Source organism: Poecilia formosa, unplaced genomic scaffold (assembly GCF_000485575.1).
Source record: "Poecilia formosa unplaced genomic scaffold, Poecilia_formosa-5.1.2 Scaffold53, whole genome shotgun sequence".
Lineage (NCBI taxonomy): Eukaryota > Metazoa > Chordata > Actinopteri > Cyprinodontiformes > Poeciliidae > Poecilia > Poecilia formosa.
In genome coordinates this window covers 2556097-2574918 of record NW_006799992.1, presented here as the reverse complement: position 1 = coordinate 2574918, position 18822 = coordinate 2556097, and the positions used below count along the sequence as shown (strand labels likewise).

General features: G+C 37.2%; 1 protein-coding gene across 1 annotated transcript in view; it reads left to right on the top strand.

Moving 5' to 3' along the window:
* nbas (NBAS subunit of NRZ tethering complex) overlaps positions 1-18822 on the top strand; it is a 185490-nt gene that overhangs the window by 144026 nt on the left and 22642 nt on the right. Inside the window, exon 50 of the mRNA XM_007552995.2 lies at positions 16869-17008. Coding sequence (XP_007553057.1) covers positions 16869-17008 — 140 coding nt within the window. The remainder of the gene's footprint in view (positions 1-16868; positions 17009-18822) is intronic.

The following is an 18822-nucleotide window of genomic DNA, read 5'->3' as shown; positions in this document are numbered from 1 at the left end:
TTCTTATAACACTTTAAAGTTGCCTCTAATCAGTAATTTTTGATGCTTTTTGAAGGTTTTTTACATTTCTGTCCTTTTTCCTGTCTATCAGCGTTCTGAGTGTGTGTTACACATTTTATCAGTGTAAAATGGTTTGTTTCACTAAATGCCTTCATTTAACAACTAATGATGAGGGGGGAAAAACATGTTTGTCTTATCATTCATGTTCTTTAGACAATTACTAGGAAATCAAAAACACTCTGTAAGAATATGTAAACATACGAGCACAACTGTATAAAATTACTTTACATGACAGGAACATATTAACACATGGATGTGAAACATTTGTCACCTTAGAAGACGTAACATCCAGCTGTAATCTAATCATGGAAAATATATTTTAAAGCTATGTCAAGCTTTCCTCTTTCTACATCTCATCAGTCTTTCATTATGTTGTTTATGTTCAGACACAATGATGATTTATCACTTTAGGAGCCTTGGATGGAACAGGGGAAAAAAATAGTGGGAAACTAAAAAGATTTAAAAAAAGAAGCCAAAGAAAGTCATTTTTTTTAACTTTAAGATGAAAATGTATTTAATTATGTTTGCAGATATGACTATCATGTGCAATCCACTTTGAATCAATTGTGATAAACATTCATTGTTTTTATCACAACAATGAATGTAGTTTTTATTTAAAGCTGCAAAATTAACTCTACATTCACATCTATATTCATTTCATAATTCTCAGGCTGTTGGCGCACGTCTGTTCATTTCGCCTCAGCACACGTTTGATTCTGCCTCCACCCTTTACCCTCCCTAGTATAACCAGCTTTTGAGTGGCTAGTCATTATGTTATCTCACTGACTAATTCATGGTCGAATTTGGTTAATTAATGTGGAAATGCATGAGCGCGGCCGCAGGCCATTGTGTGCTCAGGTAGACAGGTGTGTGGGCCCGGACTCTTTAACTAATTGGGTGAACTCCTCACATCTGGCAGGCTTTGATGAAATACTCACACTGAGGCAGACACACATGCACTCTTAAAGGAGAGTACATCCAGCGGATCTGTTAATTAATCTTGTAAAAGACATCTTGCAGTAAGGGCAAGTCTCATTTCAAATGAAGTGATGCCACGTCTCCCTTTCTCTCTTCCCCTCGGCAACCCAACGCGTTAGCAGGATTCTTGTAGTGGGGCTCTGATATAACTTTCATTAGTCTAAATTTCGGTCGGCTTTAAATATTTCTCATGTTCACAGCTCAGCTGCCACCCAGATTTAATCCATGCAGGAGCACATTCACTCACGCTTACTATTTTATTCATTACATTTTTTTTTTCTTTTAATATGAGCAACTTTTCATTGTGTCAACGGCTCAGCTGAAAGCTGCAGAAGATTAATCATGCAGGCTCCTGCCACCCATACGCAGAGCTGCCACTGATGGCAGCCAGTTGCCCTGAAGCTGTGCTACAGATTCAGTCGGTACTGACCCCATCGCGTCTTGTTGCAGCTAGAAGACAAAGAGCCCGAGGAGCAGAAAGAAATTGCTTCAGGAGAAAAAAAAAAGTCAATTGAGTAGAGAATTTGACAAGGGAAAAAAATCAGGCAGAATCGGAGTTGATATTATTCTTCTTCTGAACCCTTGGGTCCTTTACTAATCAGCACAGCTTCCTTCTAACGATGTCCCACAGGTTACCTCAGGGCCAAAGTCCTATTCAATTTATTCAGTTGTCTGTACTGCTCACCTGCAGCACCGGTGCAAACAAACAAGCTGTGATGGCTGCTGTATTTTTTATGAAAGCTATTAGATATTAACACTTTGACCTACAATGAAATGCAAGAGTAAAATAGAAACACCTGCCTAGTCACAACACGCTTGCAGTTGCTCACAAAGTCAATGTTTTATTTTCTTGATTTTGTTCAAATATGCACCAATTTGTACGTCTGAATTGGATAACCGAAGAGCACTGGCACAGATAATATCACCTCGCTGTTGTGATGTATTGCTTTTCTTCATGCTTCAAACAAGGAGGTGAGATTTTCCTGTCGTTGGAATATTATGCATCTCTTTATTCCTGGCAAATTTGCTAATAACAATTGTTGAAGAATGGATGCAGGAAGGACGGCGCAAATCTTGACCTGGCCATAGTGCTTTCGCATTACATAATGTGAAATATATATAAAAAGAAACGAAGCTTGTTTCTTTAAAGTTAGAGTAACATGTACTTCGGCTGCTGGAAACCAAAACATGTAATGAAATTTCCACTTTATATAATGAGGCAATTGGCAGAAACTTTTATAAACAGCTGCTGCATTAGCAGTGTTATAATGTAAAACCAACTTTTTTAGCTTTATATAATGTTCTAATGTTGTTCTCTCATTAAACCTGTTTTATTAGGGTTAGGCCAGAGTAATATCTTCCACAATCCAGTGTGAAAGATACTGCTTTGATACAGGCTTTCCTGTACGTGGTTTTGCCCAAGACACAAATAATTGATTGGTTTTCCTAAAACCTCGCGTGCTGTCCAAATCCGCAGTGCCCTCACTGGTCACAAATTATGTGGATGCCTTTGCTCCTCCGAAGCAAATGGAGACAAGTGAAAAGAAGTCAGCTCTATTGGAGAGCATGAACACAACACTTTCGGAACTAAAGCTGGGTTAGGTTGCAGGACGGCCTTTACGTCGCTGTGGGAAAAATTAATACAGCCTTGAAACACAGAAAGGGCATGAATTCCACTAACTCGCTTAGCTGAGGTCAAAGCAAGCAATAAGGTTGTTTTAAAGGATAATAATCTAAGCTCAACTTCTCCCAGAGGTTCAAAGGGAGAAACGGATAGAACAGTTGGAACAGTGGGAAGGTCCCACGATAGACCTCAGCACTTTGCCCCTCCTCACATAGACATCACTGGTGTCAGCCATTCAAGGATAGCACCTCATCAAATTTAAGCTTTTTGATGAGGTCATGCAGGGGGCATTTCTCATTGTGAGACACGAAATAAATGTTATGAAAGAAAACCCAGGAAGAAAACTCATAAAAATATGGAAGCTGTCTGGGAAACATTTGTAAGCACCAGATGACAAAACAACATAATGTTTTGTCATAAAACATAATGAATGTATGTTTTATAGTTGAATAAACGGTATAATACATGCCAGTCCAAACAAATGTATCACTAGTTTGATCATTTGAAAGATGAGGTTTTAAAATGGGGTCAAATCGCACCTGGTGTAGTTAACATGCATCGACTGAAATAGATTTTCTTCTCTTAAATTTATCTAAAATAAAATGTAGCTCCAAATAAAGTCGAGTTTATTTGTGGATTGTGCATTTGTAAATGACAACAAAGCAATAAACAAAATAAGAGAAGGGGTCTAAATAAGGTTGAATAATATACAATCTAAGGTTTAAAAACATAAGAGAAAAGTTCAAAAGTTATTGATCACAATCAGAGTGGATACATGAAGAATGGAAATGAAAAAAAAAAAAACAGCAGTGCTAGAAGAGGTGCCCAGCTGCATTGTGTATTCCTACAGATCTGATCCACCTGTTGTGTGCTCCTTCATCCTTCCACTCACCTCTTTGACATTACATCAGTAATTCCTCAGATCCTCACTGTCTGCTTGGCCTCTCATAAGTTTTGTTTTCACCTCAGTTTCTGTTTGGCACCTAAATTCCTCTTGTATATTCTGCATGTGGTTGTGTAAATGATACATTTTTCTCTATATACATGCACTATATATAGAAATGCGCAACGTATAAGTGGATTTTACGCAAGTTAAATGACATCAAAAAGGACTGGATGTAATATTTGATGTGTTGTTATACTCTTAGTGTCATTCATTTATGCTCTGCTTGCCAATAATAGTATGAACTTCGTATTTACAGTACATAAAATTACAAAATGACCTTTTTGCCCCGCTGTCTGAAATTAAGTCAGACAGTTGCATTAACTCATCCTGCCCTTGGTGCCCACATTTGTAGATGTAGTCCAAAATGCTAAAGCTAATTGAGAGGAATAAATATGTTGTGATGATGGAAAAGAGGAAAATGGAGTCAATAAATGTAGTTTTACTGTAAATATTGTCATTCCAATACCAGCTGTGTCAGTGGAAACACCTGCCACATGATTCAGAGCCAAAGCCTCACAAAAAGATGGAATTGGAAAGTTTTCCCTGTATCTTATCTTTTATATATATATATATATATATATCACCATTCCCATCCATCATTCTTTCTCCCTCATTTAGCATCCCAACACACTACTTAACTGGAGAGACATCTAAAAAGGAAGGTATTAATGAGCCCAATTGAAATGCTGACATTTAGCCAGTTTGGAGGAGGAATGGAGTGATATGGAGAAAGAGGCATCGAGGGTATGAGGGGTGACAGTGGGAATAGATTTTGTGACTTAATTTTGAATGATTAGTCATACAGCAGGGCATCCAAATGCCACCACTGTCAAGATTGGAGGGTCTGTTATGTCTGAGTGCAAGTCTTTGGGAATATTGTGGCCTTTACATCAATGACCACAGTCTACAAAGGGTAATTTCTCTCCGACATAACAAAAAAGAACAAACAAAAACAAAACAAAACAAAAAAAAAACAGATGACGTCAAGCCAAAATGCTGCCATGCTTGTCAAAACTTGTTAATGCGATGCTGTTTCTACTTGGTGTTTAAGGTGAAAGTAGTTATCGTGCTGAATCCCAACACAGTTCTCTCACTAACTACCACATCAGGCCTTAAACAGTTAAATGGAAATCTGCAGAGAGCAGTGAAGTAAATTGAGCCAGGTCACCGCATCAAGGCCTTCACACCTGTGTTTACTTTAAATGTTACTCGGCCCAGAGAGGGATTACAGAGAGAATCACCAGCAGGTGCTCATGCGTGATTGGGTGCATGAAATGTCATCATCTAAGCTCCTCATCGCCCCAATCATTGATTCATGCTACAAGGCCTTTTCGCCCCTGTCACTGTCATGGATCATTTGCTGTGACACACCATTTTGGTGCTGAGCTGTTTGGCCTTGCTGTGTGGTGTGTATGTAATATGGATGAACTGAGCTTAGCAGAACACACTGAGTAGCTGCACTCTGCAGGCCTTCTGGTCTGCAGGTAAACAGCCTCAGGAGCTTGCATACCAAACCTGTCCTCAAACTTGAACTTGCTTTGTGACCAATATTATATTTAACTTCTTTTTTTTTTTTCTTCTTTTTTTTTAAATGTCCTTTTTTTAATTGGTGTTACTCTTTAATTTACTTTTCAATCTGTAGCTTCTGAGGCGGTGAAGCTTAAGCTTGCCTTTCCTAGGACTCTGAGTCATCCTGCTTTGGGTTGGTGCTTGCTTTATCTTCATATAAGTAGCAGTTGAGTGGGCAGACCATTTAATCACTAAGTTATTATACATTTTAACTGATTCACCAAATTTCAGATGAGATGTCCAGTGGTTGTCAAAAGTATTCACAGCTCTAAGTCTTTCACCTTTAAAACTAAAGTGTAGCTTGCATTTATATTCAGACCCAATGAGCCAATACTTTGTGCAACTTTCACTACAATTGTAATTTTGTGGTACTAATTTGTAAATTTGCAATTTTACAGTATATTTTCAATGATAGTTTTATTTTGTGTTCAATGCAAAATGTTTGGTTATGTTTTCTTTATTTTGAAAATAATTTTTATTTTGACATCATTTGAAGTGGGCCACAAATATGTTAGGAAATTCTTCACCCATTTTTTACTAAGGCAAATATCTTACTTGTTTTTCAGGCCTACAATAATGTATTTCCTTCTTTTAAATTAAACTATTGCTATGCTGAGCAGGGAAGAAGAAAATAATTCACAATCATTTTCTTGTTTTTTTTTTTCATTTTAATTGGGGAAAAAAAAATGTTATGCGCACAGAGTACCTTCAACTTTTGGCCTGCGGTGGAAAAAGTTTGGACATCTTTGAATTCGTTTATTGCACAAAGTGGAAAAAGGAAGAAGACAGAGGACGGCCTCCAAATTTTTCAATCTTACCTCAAATCAGCATTTAGAAACTGGAAACTTTTGACACTGTTGTGTGTCCCAATATGACTTTTATTCCAAGAACACACCTAAACTGATTTTGGAATGGGTAGAGAAGGTTGATATCAAGCTTTTTGAAAGAAATACCTAAAACCTTTTGGTCAAGCCCAGTTCTTTGGCCCATTTGTCAAATATATTACAGTTTAAGCTAGGTCTAATAGTTGGAATAAGTAAGTTATCATTGACTACCAGAATAAGGCAATTTGATTTTTATTCTTCCTGGGGAATCTTAGCTAGAGAATAAGGAAGAAAAATTCCCAAATTCTAACTGTGACATCTGGAGATGGATGAATTTTGGCTATTAAAGTACCCCTATTCAGTCTACCATACATCTTTTCTTAGAAATAATTTTTATTCAGGAAAAGGCAAAATGGTGTCGCGTCTTTTCTTTTTTGTCTGCCAGTGGTTATTTCGATAAAACCGAATGCTACCCGAATGTGAGAAACGTTCTGAATGAAATGGCAAAAATAAGGAAATCTTGACGCATCTAAACACAAATGTTAACTTCATGCATGTAGAAATCTGAATCTTTCTAGTTAAATTGTGATATTTTTTCAAATATTTGTGCTGCCTCCGTTTAGAAGAGTATGGACATTTAGTTGTCTTCTCAAATGTCCTCCTCAATTTATTCAGACCATTTTTAAACTGTAAACTCTTGGAAATAAAATGTTGTCCATTCTGAGTTTCAATCAGCAGATAGCTCAGCCACAACAGCTTCAACATATCCCAGTCTGCCAAATTGCAAATTTTAGTTTGGCGTTTTGCTTCAGATTTTGTAAAAATTCAAACATGAACCCCTGTCCATGTTGGAAAATCCGTAGGTGCTTCTCCCTCATGTTTTTCTCTACTTTCATTCTTGTGCAGACTTTTTGTTTTTCTCTACAAGAACCCATTTCTGTCAAAATTTCAGACACTTTTAAACTTTTTTTTTTCCTTAGAAACACTTATTATAGGTATAAATCAAATCTCTAATGCTGTCAGGAAGTTACAAATATGAACCAGAGCCTGTCAGTTGCTAAGAACACTTTTCTGCTGTCATTTGTTCCATTATAACATAGCAGCACTTTTGTAGTTGTCTATCATGGCATGACTATTTTAAAAATGCTCACATTGCAAAGAAGATTGAAGTGCCCATCAATATTTTACAACGTATGCAAGTCAAAATGGGGTCTCGGTTTGAAGGCTCATGTTTTCAGTTTAATAACTGTAAATATTTAGGGTGTGTTTCCAAGAGGATGTGACATGTGCTTCTATATACTGTTTGTTCTTGCTTGAAACTATTTCCCCTCCTGCCATTTTACAAGACTCCATCTGTTGTATATTTAAAGATTGCTTGTGTGCGACTCTGTTGTGCTAAGATGAGCAGTTTTGGAACATAAAAAGAAGTAAAGAAACTCTGGTATAGAAAAGGACCTTTTCAGCTTCATACCCCGCCCCCCCCCTCTTCTGTCTGTCGCTTTTGCACATTGGAATCATGTATGAGTTCGGTTCTCTGTTTTGCCTTGAGCACCAGACCATGCTGTGACATCTAGATCAAAACCGTGTGGCATCGTCAGGAGAAACTATGTTTCTTATTGGATGAATTTCTAATTTGCATATTGATGTGAAATGAACGCCGGATGTCTGTGGTAACTCAACGTAGTCATTGGGCTAGAGGTTGGGTAAATGAGCGCTATCCAGAATCCAGAAGTGGAAAGAACATAATGACCAGATGCTCCTTTATAAGGTTTTCCGTCAAGAAATTAATCCCACGAGTTGTCAGTGGGATTAATTTCTTGAAATTAATCCCACTTTTTTTTCCTTGATTGAAGTCTGTTAAAAAAACGTATCGAACTGTGATTTTTGTGAACCATTACACCCCTGTTCTAAAATGACAGGCATAAAAAGTGCACTTTGGTGTGCGCTCTAACCATTGTGTGTATTTTCAGATTCCTTTGTTCGACTTACGTTCTTTACATTTGGACAACATCTTTTAGAATAAAAAGGTGTTTCATGTAAAAATAAAAGACATTTTGAAAGTTGAGGGGTACTTGGAGAGGAGTATCTGGACAGAAGAGCAAAGAGAGCACTGTCTGACGAAAGTGAATGAGCCGGGACTTAGGGAGGCGCGGGGGGGAAGGATTATACATGAGTGCAGAGAAAGACGGGGAAGAGTCTTCCTTTCCAAGTGGATAAATAATAAATGCGATGAGCTTACGGCCGCAGTCTATTGCAACAGATCAGGGGTCATTGTCGTGATAGCCAAGCCTCGGCTGTGTTACCACGTGTTTTTGGCAGCTTTTATCTATCCCCCGCGGCTCTTTGAGAAAACTTTTATTTATGCTCTGTTTTTAACTTGGAAGCCTGGAGAGAGAAGCACAACACTTTGTCAACTCGGTGGGATCACAGATGATTCAGTCACCCAAAAAAAAAATGGAAAAGAAAGCAGAGGGGAGGCTGCACAATAAAATAAACAAGTAAAGACAGGATGTGGAGAGAGAGACAGACAAGAGGAAAAATGAGGAGAAAATAGCCGGAGGACAGTTGAAGTTATAGGAGTGGGCAGCACAGTGCCAGACAGGGTTGGAGAAAGATGAAGAAATCTCAGATGAAGGAGGAGGGGATAAGGATGCTTTTGTTCATAATCTGTTTTGGCAAGTTCCTTTTTCTTCATAGCACCAGGTAAAGCTCTCGTTTTGTGAGTCTGCCTAAGCGCTATCCGCACTTGTAAATAGCTTGAATTAGTCTCATAAACAAAGCCCTGCACTGATTTCATAGAACCAAAAATTGCATGAATAAGACAGATTGGTTTACAAAATGATTCATATCTCTAGAATTTCCTCACAGCTTGTCATGTTACAACTACAACCTTCAATGTATTATACTGGCAATTTCATTGATATATCACGAAGCACGTAATTGTGAGGCAAAGATAAAAACAGGCTTGGGTTTTTCTTTTTCTGTTATTTTACCACAAAAACATCTGAAACGTGTGAAATGTTTTTTTTGATTCAATATCTGTATTCGTAGCATGTTAATGGCTATGCATGTATGTATTTATGCTAGAAGGTGCAGTTCTTCCCCAGTCTCAAGTCTTTGGCAGCTACTAATTGGTTTCCTTTCAGGCTCCATCTTCACGTCAAATCAAGAGCACCATCTTCCACATGTCTGCTGTGTCCCATGCGTGACTTTCGACAAACTTTAAATGAAACTTCTTGTGGCTTTCTCTTAACATTGCCTTTCTTCTCACCACTCTTCCACAAAAGCTGGATTTGTAGAGAGCACAGCTTATAGTCCATATGATTCTCACAACTGAGCTCCAGATCTCTCCTCTAGTTACTGTAGTTACTCGCAAACTTCAGTGTTCTTCACAGAAGAGCTTAAATTAAATTACACACAGTGTGATTTAGTAATTAGGTGATTTCTGAAGGCGTTTGGTTGCTTTCTCAAATTATGAAAACCATCACTTCATTCCCTTCCACTTGCCTACCAAAACACAAAGATTTTCTGGTTGTAATGCAACAAAATGTAGCAAAATTTAAGGAATATTACTACATGTAATGGTATTATTTCGAGAGTCCAAGCTGCAACACTCTGTTTAGCAGTAAGCCACATATTTTTACATTTTAAACATCTTCCTTGGTTATTCATCTGACACATATGAGCATTTATCATTTGAGAAAAGCCGGCATCCTGCCGCAAATGGATTTAATATTAAAACATAATGCTAAAAAGGAAGCAGATAAATCAAATTCATACAATTTTTATTCACACAGGCTTTTTATGTAGAGCTACTCTCTGTTTTACAAGCTCTCTTGTTCATTCTTACACTCTATGTATTGTTGCTTTCTTGCCACTCCCCTTCTGTGTTCTGTCATCCAAACTCTTCCCATCTCTTATTTTCTTTCTTTCTCGAGGCATGCACCATTATGTATACTCCTGTGTCGTGTTATACAAGGCAGATCCTCCCCAGACATCAGCGAGAGCAAAAAGGAAATATAGCGAATCGAGGGAGGGAATAGGAAGCTGTATTTGTTTGTCATTGCACTTATCCTGTCATGTCTTACCCTGCTTACATTGGAGTGTCTCTGTGTTTGTTTTTCCCCACAGGTGCACGTGTCTTTATCTTTGTACTTATGCTTTCTCTGCATGTTTTATGTGTTTCACTTTCAAATCGTAATAAACCCTCTGCCTCCCTCTCGCCCTCGGGGCAATGCCATCTTTGGCGTTTGCTTTTCTTTGCGTTCGTTTTTGTCTGAAAAACTGAAGTCTCTCATCCCCGTCACTTCCTTCCAGCTTTGCTAATTTTCGCCCTCTCTCTCCCCTTGTGAAGAGTGTGACCTCTGCAACTTTATTCTGCCCGTCGCTGGGGACATTAGCCGGCGCAGGTCAATGAATATTGATGAGCTCACTCAGAGCCCACTCAGTAAAGGCCAGACGCAGAGATGTCTATGTCCTCCGGCTCCACTGCCGCTCCCAGTCCGATACACTGACAAGCGCGTTCTCTCCTCTCTCTCCCTTCCCTTTAGTTCCTCTGCCACTCAGGTCAAGGACTGGGATAATTGCCAAGTTGCTGAGAACATTATCAGGCAGTTTTGTTGACAGGGGCAAAGGTTCACTTCTGTTTCACTACAAGCTTATAAGAATTCAGAAAGAAAAGTGCATCTTTGACTTGAGTTTGATTTTAGCAGCACCACATTAGCCTGCTTTTGTTATAAGATGCTTTGTTGATGTGATGGGCGTAAATAGAGATAAATGAGCCTAAATAGATATAAATGACTTCCTGCTTCAACCTTGTTCCTGCCATGCGAATAGGAGATAAACCTCTGTTGTATCTGCTATAAATGTTCAATTTATATTCAGTTAAATCACAAGGTTTTTGCTATTTACAGCTTTTTCTCACTAGCATTTTAGAATATTTATTCATGCAACATCTGAATGAATTATTTTTATTTTTTTTAAGTGCCTTGAAATGACTGTTGTGAATCGACGCTATATAGATAAACTGAATTGAACATCTTTTTGCACTGTTGCACACTGACGGGCCTAAGCTTTCTCGATAAATACAGTCTGCCCAGTCACTTCTTGTGGACTGCATCACTGTTCTGTCTCCAGCCCAGTCAGCTGTCCTGGATAACTGACCCAAGAGGGCAATAAATATTGGTGTATATGTGTCAGTGGAGCTTAAGAGGGAGTGGGGACTATCTCAGAAACCTACGTAGGTTCCTGAAAAGCTTCCTGCAGTGAAAACCATATTTCTCATTTATGTTTGACTGCAATAAACAGGTACTGAAGTATTTTTCTTATTAATGTTTGGGTCATGAAAGATGACCAGAAAGAACACATGGCGTGTGATGTTTTTTTTGTTTGTTTGTTTTTTTTTTCCTGCTGGTCTTTCGGTCTCTGTGGGAAAGTGTCTGCACTGAAAATTGCTGTGGAATGCATCTCCTGCTTCCTGACCTTCTTCTGAAGTTGGCTCCCCCTCATAAATTTACATAATAGCTTTAAATATTTTATTAGGCCTTTCTAAACTCTGTTTAGGCTTCTGAAATGTGCTCTAGGTGCGTAGGTAATAAAAGACACAGACAGAAGTCACAGCTTGATGAATTGCAGAAAATCTGTGGGAGTTGCAGAAGGTAAAATGCCTCATCTTATTGGTTTAGACATGTTTGCTTACATTGCTATATATAACTGTCAGATTATTATTTTTTCACATATGCCACTAGATATTTTATTAATTGCGACGCCTCTACTGTTTATATAGATTGTCAGAATCAGTGACGTTTCCACTGAAGCAGTGCTCCCAAACGTTAATCCACGCAAACTAAAGCTTTTTTTTTTGCATTTTGGTCCAGACTGATTCAGTCCTTGGCAGTTGCTGTAAACCATCATAGGTTAATTTAAAGGAAAGCACTCCAAATTTAGTACATTCAGAGAAGGCTTTCAGCCACTCTAGACAGCATTCATGTAAGAACAGACTTCCTTTTTTCTGCTTTAGTAGATGACCTTAAAACACCTGAGGAGGGATGGTGGAAAAGCTCGAGAAACTGTCAGACCAAAGGTTTGTGTCACTGTGAGATTCTCACAGTAGAATGTACCTTAATATTAACTCATGGCTTTTCAATAAGACATATAAAATTATCCCATTGCTTTGTTTAGTTTAGTCTTGTTGAATTGATTTGATTGTTGCATGTTACAGGCTTAAATGAATCAATTTTGTGTTCTGACATTAACCAGTATCTATTAGAAAAGCAACAGTTTCCATGACAGGACAGATGCTAGAAATGAAAAAAAAAAAAAAAAACTGAGCAAAAACCAAATTGGTAAGAGTTTAATTAACCAGTCTTAAAATTTTAAACATGTCAGTCGAAAATTTACATTATACATCAACTTTAACATTAAGCTTTTACTTTTAGTATATTTTAATGAGCTTATGCCCTGCAAATTTGGCACCGATTAAGGGAATACAAATTTCTGTCTCACAGCCAATTTCCATCTACTTTAGCTTTGCCTCTTCTGAATACAATGGAAAACCGTCAGTGACAGAAGGATTTAAAAGTAAATAAATAGATTATTTACAAAGAACTGTCCCCATAGATCATAAATATGTGCCTCACATCTGTTTAAGCTTTCAAAGCAGGTTCTTGCTTATGATGCTTACCCATCCAGACACAGACTATTGTTGGTATTCATTCCCCTAGTGTGTGTCAAGAATTATCTACAATTTTACCTTCATGTGTCACATATACATGAAAGCTGTTCATATTTAAAAGAGCTTAGCTGAGCTCATTGAAGTTTCAGTATTCGTCCTGAGAGAGCCTGCTTTTCAAGAAAACACTGAGATTTGGGGGAAATTATTTCTCTGCGTTTTATTAAAGTTCTTGCACTCACTTGATTCTTTCCAAGTCTGTGTAAAGCTGTTTGCCTACATTAATTATCCTCATTATGCTTTGGTGGTTGTGTGCATTTCCTCTAAATAAACTAATAACAATATCCTGCCATGTTAAAAGAATCGAAGCAATGTGGAAGTGTATTAATCTGTAATCTATCGGACTTCACGCAATTGGATAATAATGAAAATGTTGTTTCGTATGGCCTTGTTAAATGTTAAATGAATATAATATCAGGTTAGATGTGTTTGTGTGCACTGCTGAGATCTCACCTTCTGTCTATACTCCCATCTATCTCACACTTACCCATGAGAACACTAAAATTACTTTAAAAAACATGTAATTCTTGTGTAACTCTTCCTCCACATCTGCGCAAACACATTAACTTCTTTGTCTTCGTATGTAATAATAAACAAACTAGGCCAATTGATTTTTTTTCCCACATGCACGAAGAGACTGTGTTAAAGGTCTGTGCCCTCGCTTTTGAGAATCAACCATTCTTACAGTAATCATATTTAACACTCCAGCTCCTGTGTCTAGTTTCTTTTTTTTTAACTTTGTGTTGATCTAAAAAAAAAAAAAAAAAAAGATGCCAAAGATCAATGAAGTGGCTACTGGTAGCTGTTTTTTTTATTTCAGCCATTTTCTGTGCACTTAAGGCATTTTTCTGCCCACCTTTGGCTCTCCTTGTTCCTTTTCATCCTTCTGCTGAAAGCAGGGTTAACTGTAGTCATGGTGGAAAAGCGTGAAGTAGTAGATTTAATTTACAAGCACTGTTTTCAGGGTCAGCACAGTAAATAAAATGGGTTTCATCCTTTTCATTCAACTTTCCTTTCATGTCTGTCTCCATGCTCTGTTTAACCTTCAGTCTAGCTGAAGTTTGTTAGTTTAAAATGTAATGTTGTTTCCCTGTCTGAGCAAGCATTTTTTTTGTTCTTTTTTTTTTTGTTTTTTTTTGTTTTAAGTATTTGGTATCACAATATGTTAGCAACAGCAACCATAGGATTTTTTGAGAAACAAGAACAAATTGTTTAAACTATTTACAGAGCACTATGCAAAGAATAAAGGAACAAACTCCCTATGCCAGTTTTAAAGCAAGATGAAGACAGTGTGAAAAAGAAAATACTGAAACTTCAGTAGTCTGATAAACATCCAGACCTCAGCCTGATTAAAACGCAGACGCTATGAAAGCTGTATAAACAAATTCATACAAACCTTACTGATCTGAATGTTCTAAAGAATTCTCTTCCAAAAATAATGACTGATGGTATAAGAAAGGTCTTTCAAGATACTGTAGCTAACTTAAAGTAGAGCACTATGACAATATTGAAAAAGATGCAACACAATAATGCCTAAAAACTCCATAATGCAACGCAATACCTCAAACCAAGTCCCAAACATCATGTTAAGTCATAAAAGGAAAAGAAGTTCCTATTTGTAGTATCTCCATCTGATTTCAAGTCATCACCAATCCAGCCAAATGAATTTTAGAGTCCACTGAGTTTCCTGTTGTTAAGCCATGCCACAGTAAGGTTTCCCAATACAGTTGATGCAAAAGCTTAACAATGTCTTCTGTGTGAAAAATAGTTCTTAAGTCATACTTTGCAGCAGCCATAGAGAGGAGGAATCATGTTGAGAAGTCAATATTTGTGACTCGTCAAACAAACATAATACTGGTTGGAAAAATAATTCTGCAAATTCATCAATAAAGCCGATTCATCTTGAGACATAATCTTAAAAGGTTATGGAGACAAATATTGTTGCGCTCCAAAATTCAACAGTTTTTGGAAGCACCAAATATCCAGATCTAGTTACACTTGTAGATTGATAAATTGAGAGTTATAGTTCTTGGTTCAACTGGCAAATCAAAGCGCAATTTTAGTGTAGGCATAAAATAACCTTGTAAAAAAAATATAACCAACAGTGCAAAGCTCTATAGATGTATTTTGCCATAAGGCTTCTATATTATTTTTGAAGTATAAAACGTTAAATCCAGACACTATTCTCAAGTGAAGCATAATGAAACCCAAACCATACCATCATAATATGTTCCCTGTAGGCAAACATGACGATATAGAAATGCTATTTTATGGGAATCGTTTTTGGCTACTGGTGGCAGAGGAGGTAGCCAGGATGGACAGAAATATGAAGGTGGAAAATTATAGATTAACCTGGAACATCAATATTTTTCTGTGCTCAGACTAAGGCAACAATTAAATTTTTCATAAACTGACCTGAGTTGGTTAGAAAATTGCAAACTGAATACCAAAATGTGGCAAGCTTGTAGGCCCTTTTAAAGATTTGGATATTTCATTGCTGCCTAAAAATGATAATATATAAAACAAAACAACATTGGTCATTGCATAGATTTGAGTGTAGAATAAAAATTAGTTCATAATGACTAGAATACATGTATGTGGTGGTTTGGTGCTGATTGATTAAAAATACACGTTTGGGAAGATCTAATTTCCACTTCATGTGTAATTATAATATTAGCTGCCCATTCCTGCCCCACATCCCTTGTTCTTGTTGCCCTGCTGTACTATGTTCATTGTGCACCGCAAAAAAACTGTTGAATTTAATCACCAGGCACAGGTAATTGCAGTCCTCACTTATTAAGAGGATATAAGCCTCATATCTCTGTGGTAAATGGGAGTGACTCAATTATCAGTTGACGGAAGGTCAGATCTGGTGTGTGTGAACTTTTATAAGAATGTTGTGTTCATCTTTGTCCATGCAAAATAATGTAGCCATTGATAGTTTAATGCATCTTTAGTTGCAACGAAAACTACTGTTGCAAAGAACTTATAACTTAATGTTCTAAAAAGTAATCCTAATGTTATCCATGTCCTTAAACTTTCAAAGATAAGGAATAAGCATGGCGGTAAAAGTTATAAAATGCTTCTGCGATAAGAAGACGTACAGTGTTCATAAAGCAGAAATACTGATTAACACGCTCTGGTTTGCAGATGACATTCACTGATGGATTTGATAGCCTCAGATTAGGGCTTTTTGCAGGTAATTAAAATTCTGCTTCTGTTTCTCGTTTGACCTCCATTTTTGAAGGGTCTCAAGTTTAAGCTCTGCTCGTTTATTCCCCTGCCCAACTTTATGAGGAAAATGACTCCAACACAAGATATAGATCTGTTGTTCAGCCAGTTAGTTTTGCAAAGATTTTTTTTTTTACTATTAAAAAGAGAAGCACAACAAATATGGAAGCATAAATCATTTTTTAAAAAAAGAAAAAGTTTTCTCTCCAGATATAAAACTATTGCACAATTCACAAAGCAGTATGCAATAAATGCACTAGGAAGTGAATCTGAACATCAAGTCCAGCAAAATGGGAGCAAATTTGCAAATTTTGTGAGTTGCTGGTTGCAATCCAGGTTGCAGGAGTTCTCTATTTAGTCAGTAACGCATTCAGAAGTGATTGTCATTAACGCATTCAGATTATGCTTGTCATTATTGGTGAATACCACATTCTGATTTTACAGAAGCATAATTCAGAAACCCTGAGAACAACTTCTGATGCAAAAATTAATAAAATGGCATTTCTAAATCAGTGTTTGTTTCTAGAGTTGTGTGGCCCACGTTGGCTACTTGGTCGAGTAGCTTTGTCATATTTGTTTTTATTCGTTTAAAACAATTCTTCTCCATCTTTCCAGTGAAAACGTTACTTTTTGGGGTATTTTTCCTCCTCATTTTGGATTGTGGGCAGCTGATTTCTGATTCTTGTTTTTGCTTTTGGACAGTGGTTATGGTGCGTAGCAACAAGACAGTTTTTTTTTTTTGTTTTGTTTTGTTTTTTTTTTACAACCTGGAGCAGCAGATCAACATCTCAAAAGCTCAAACAGTACCTGAATTATTGAATCGTATGTGTAAAATCCTAAATCTGTACACCTGGTTTGGCTCTCAGGGTGTTTTTCTCTCCTCACCTTCCCCTTTTTCGCCTCCAGGTCCAGGTAGAGGATGTGGAGGATGAAGACAAACGGTATGCCCTTTTCCAGGAGATGTTGGATGGAGCGCAGAAGTGGGAGGACTTTCAGTTGCTCATGCTTCTCTTGCAAGCATGGCCACCCATGATGAAAGATGAAGTGTAAGTTTTCTTTTGTAGCATCTGCAGCTCACTGATGGTCTTCTGCACAATGGCATCAACAAATAAAAGTAAATAAAAGTAAAAGTAAATAAAAGTGTGCCCGGATCTTAAAAGTGAATGTTTGGTTTTCAGAAACCATTACCACATCAGACGTTGTGACTTTGGTGAGAAAGTGTCCATGACCTTTAAAACATTGAAAGATGAAGTAATGTTATTCCTTTGTTATAACAGCACTGCTCAAGGGGTTTTAAACTGTGACTTATTAAAGTTAATCTGTAAATGTGGCCAAAAATACTACCCAAAACAATAGAGGAAGCCAACCTGATCTGATAAATCTCATTTTCCAGTGAATGTAAGATGTTTATCTGGGGAGGATGCACAGAGGGACGAAGACCATCTGGCAGAGGCAGCATGTTCTCTGGCTAGGGTTTTGATATAGCACTTTATCACATTGGGCCATTTCTGGGCACAGCTTCACTCTGCCACAAAATGTTTGAATAAAGTTTCAGCCAGAAGAGTTTCTTTTCAGGCCAGGCAAACAAAGAAAAAAAAAGGGTAGTGTATTTTTCATACAGGTTAAAATTTTTCATTTCGAGATGTTTAGAAATGGCTTTATATGCAGTGTTTGTTGTCGTTCTGCTTACCTAAAGCTTGCTATATTTATCCTTAGAGGGACTTACTTTGACTTTTAAATTGTAGACATTTTTGTGTTTCCAGGCCATTTTCCCTACTGTTTTTTTTTTTAACTTTAAAAACTATTTACAATAAGCTGAGTGATAGATGAGAACTGACGTTTTGAGTTGTGATTGACATGCATTCTTATAGAGCTGTACAGGCGCTATGGGTGACTGCAGCACAGAAAAAAAAAAAGAACTGTTGTCTACTAGCGGCAATATTTTGACAAATAATAGGCAACATAGGCAACGTATATAATTTTGCAATAAAAACTGAAACAGTTCTAAAGAAGTAATTGTTTACACTTTGATGTCACTCAGAAAAAAAAGCATCAATGGGGAGGATAACAAACCTTCATCAGGTTTTTAGTTTTTTATTATTATTATTATTATTGTTTCTCAATAGATGTTGTAGACTGCATTTGCCTTTTTTAGAAATGGCACCAAGTTTTTGTGAAACTTGGAGAAGTAAGGCAAAAATAGTTTTTAGATGCATATTTAGAGTACATAAGCCATCAGGTGTGTTAGTGTTTTACACGATTCCGTTTAAAGATTATAAAGCAAAGGCACACATTGACAATTTTTAATGGGTTTCTTTTATTCAATTCGTTTTCCTTTCACTGAGTCGGTTCTGTAATTTGTGTGTTTAATCTCTCACAGACACACTGGGAACATGAAGTTGAAAAACAGAGACTATCTGAGCCTTAGCAAAAGTTGCCTCTAATATTGACAAATCCCTGATGATGAGATTGCTTGTCTCCCGCTCTGTTGTCCTCGATTAACAGCGGGGTGGTGTTCTAACGAACGCAGGGACAACGCATAGTTAAGACTTCAGCGTGGAGCGTCGCTCGAAAGGCTTCGATCTGCAGTTTAAGTTAGACATTTCCACATGTTGTGTGTCTGTGCATTTACTTGAAGATCAAAAATATGAACCTGTCAGCAGTCACTGTGGGTATTATGATCTGTAGAGTTATTACACTCTCACTTGAACTGAGATTTCTGAAAGTCTGCCAACATTTCTAAATCCAGCCTTATTCTGACATTCAGAGCAACTTTGCTGTGTAAGTTCAACTTGTTGTTATCTTCAGTCTTTGTTGTAGACGCCTGAATCTATAACATACATCTCGTTTTTCTTTTCAG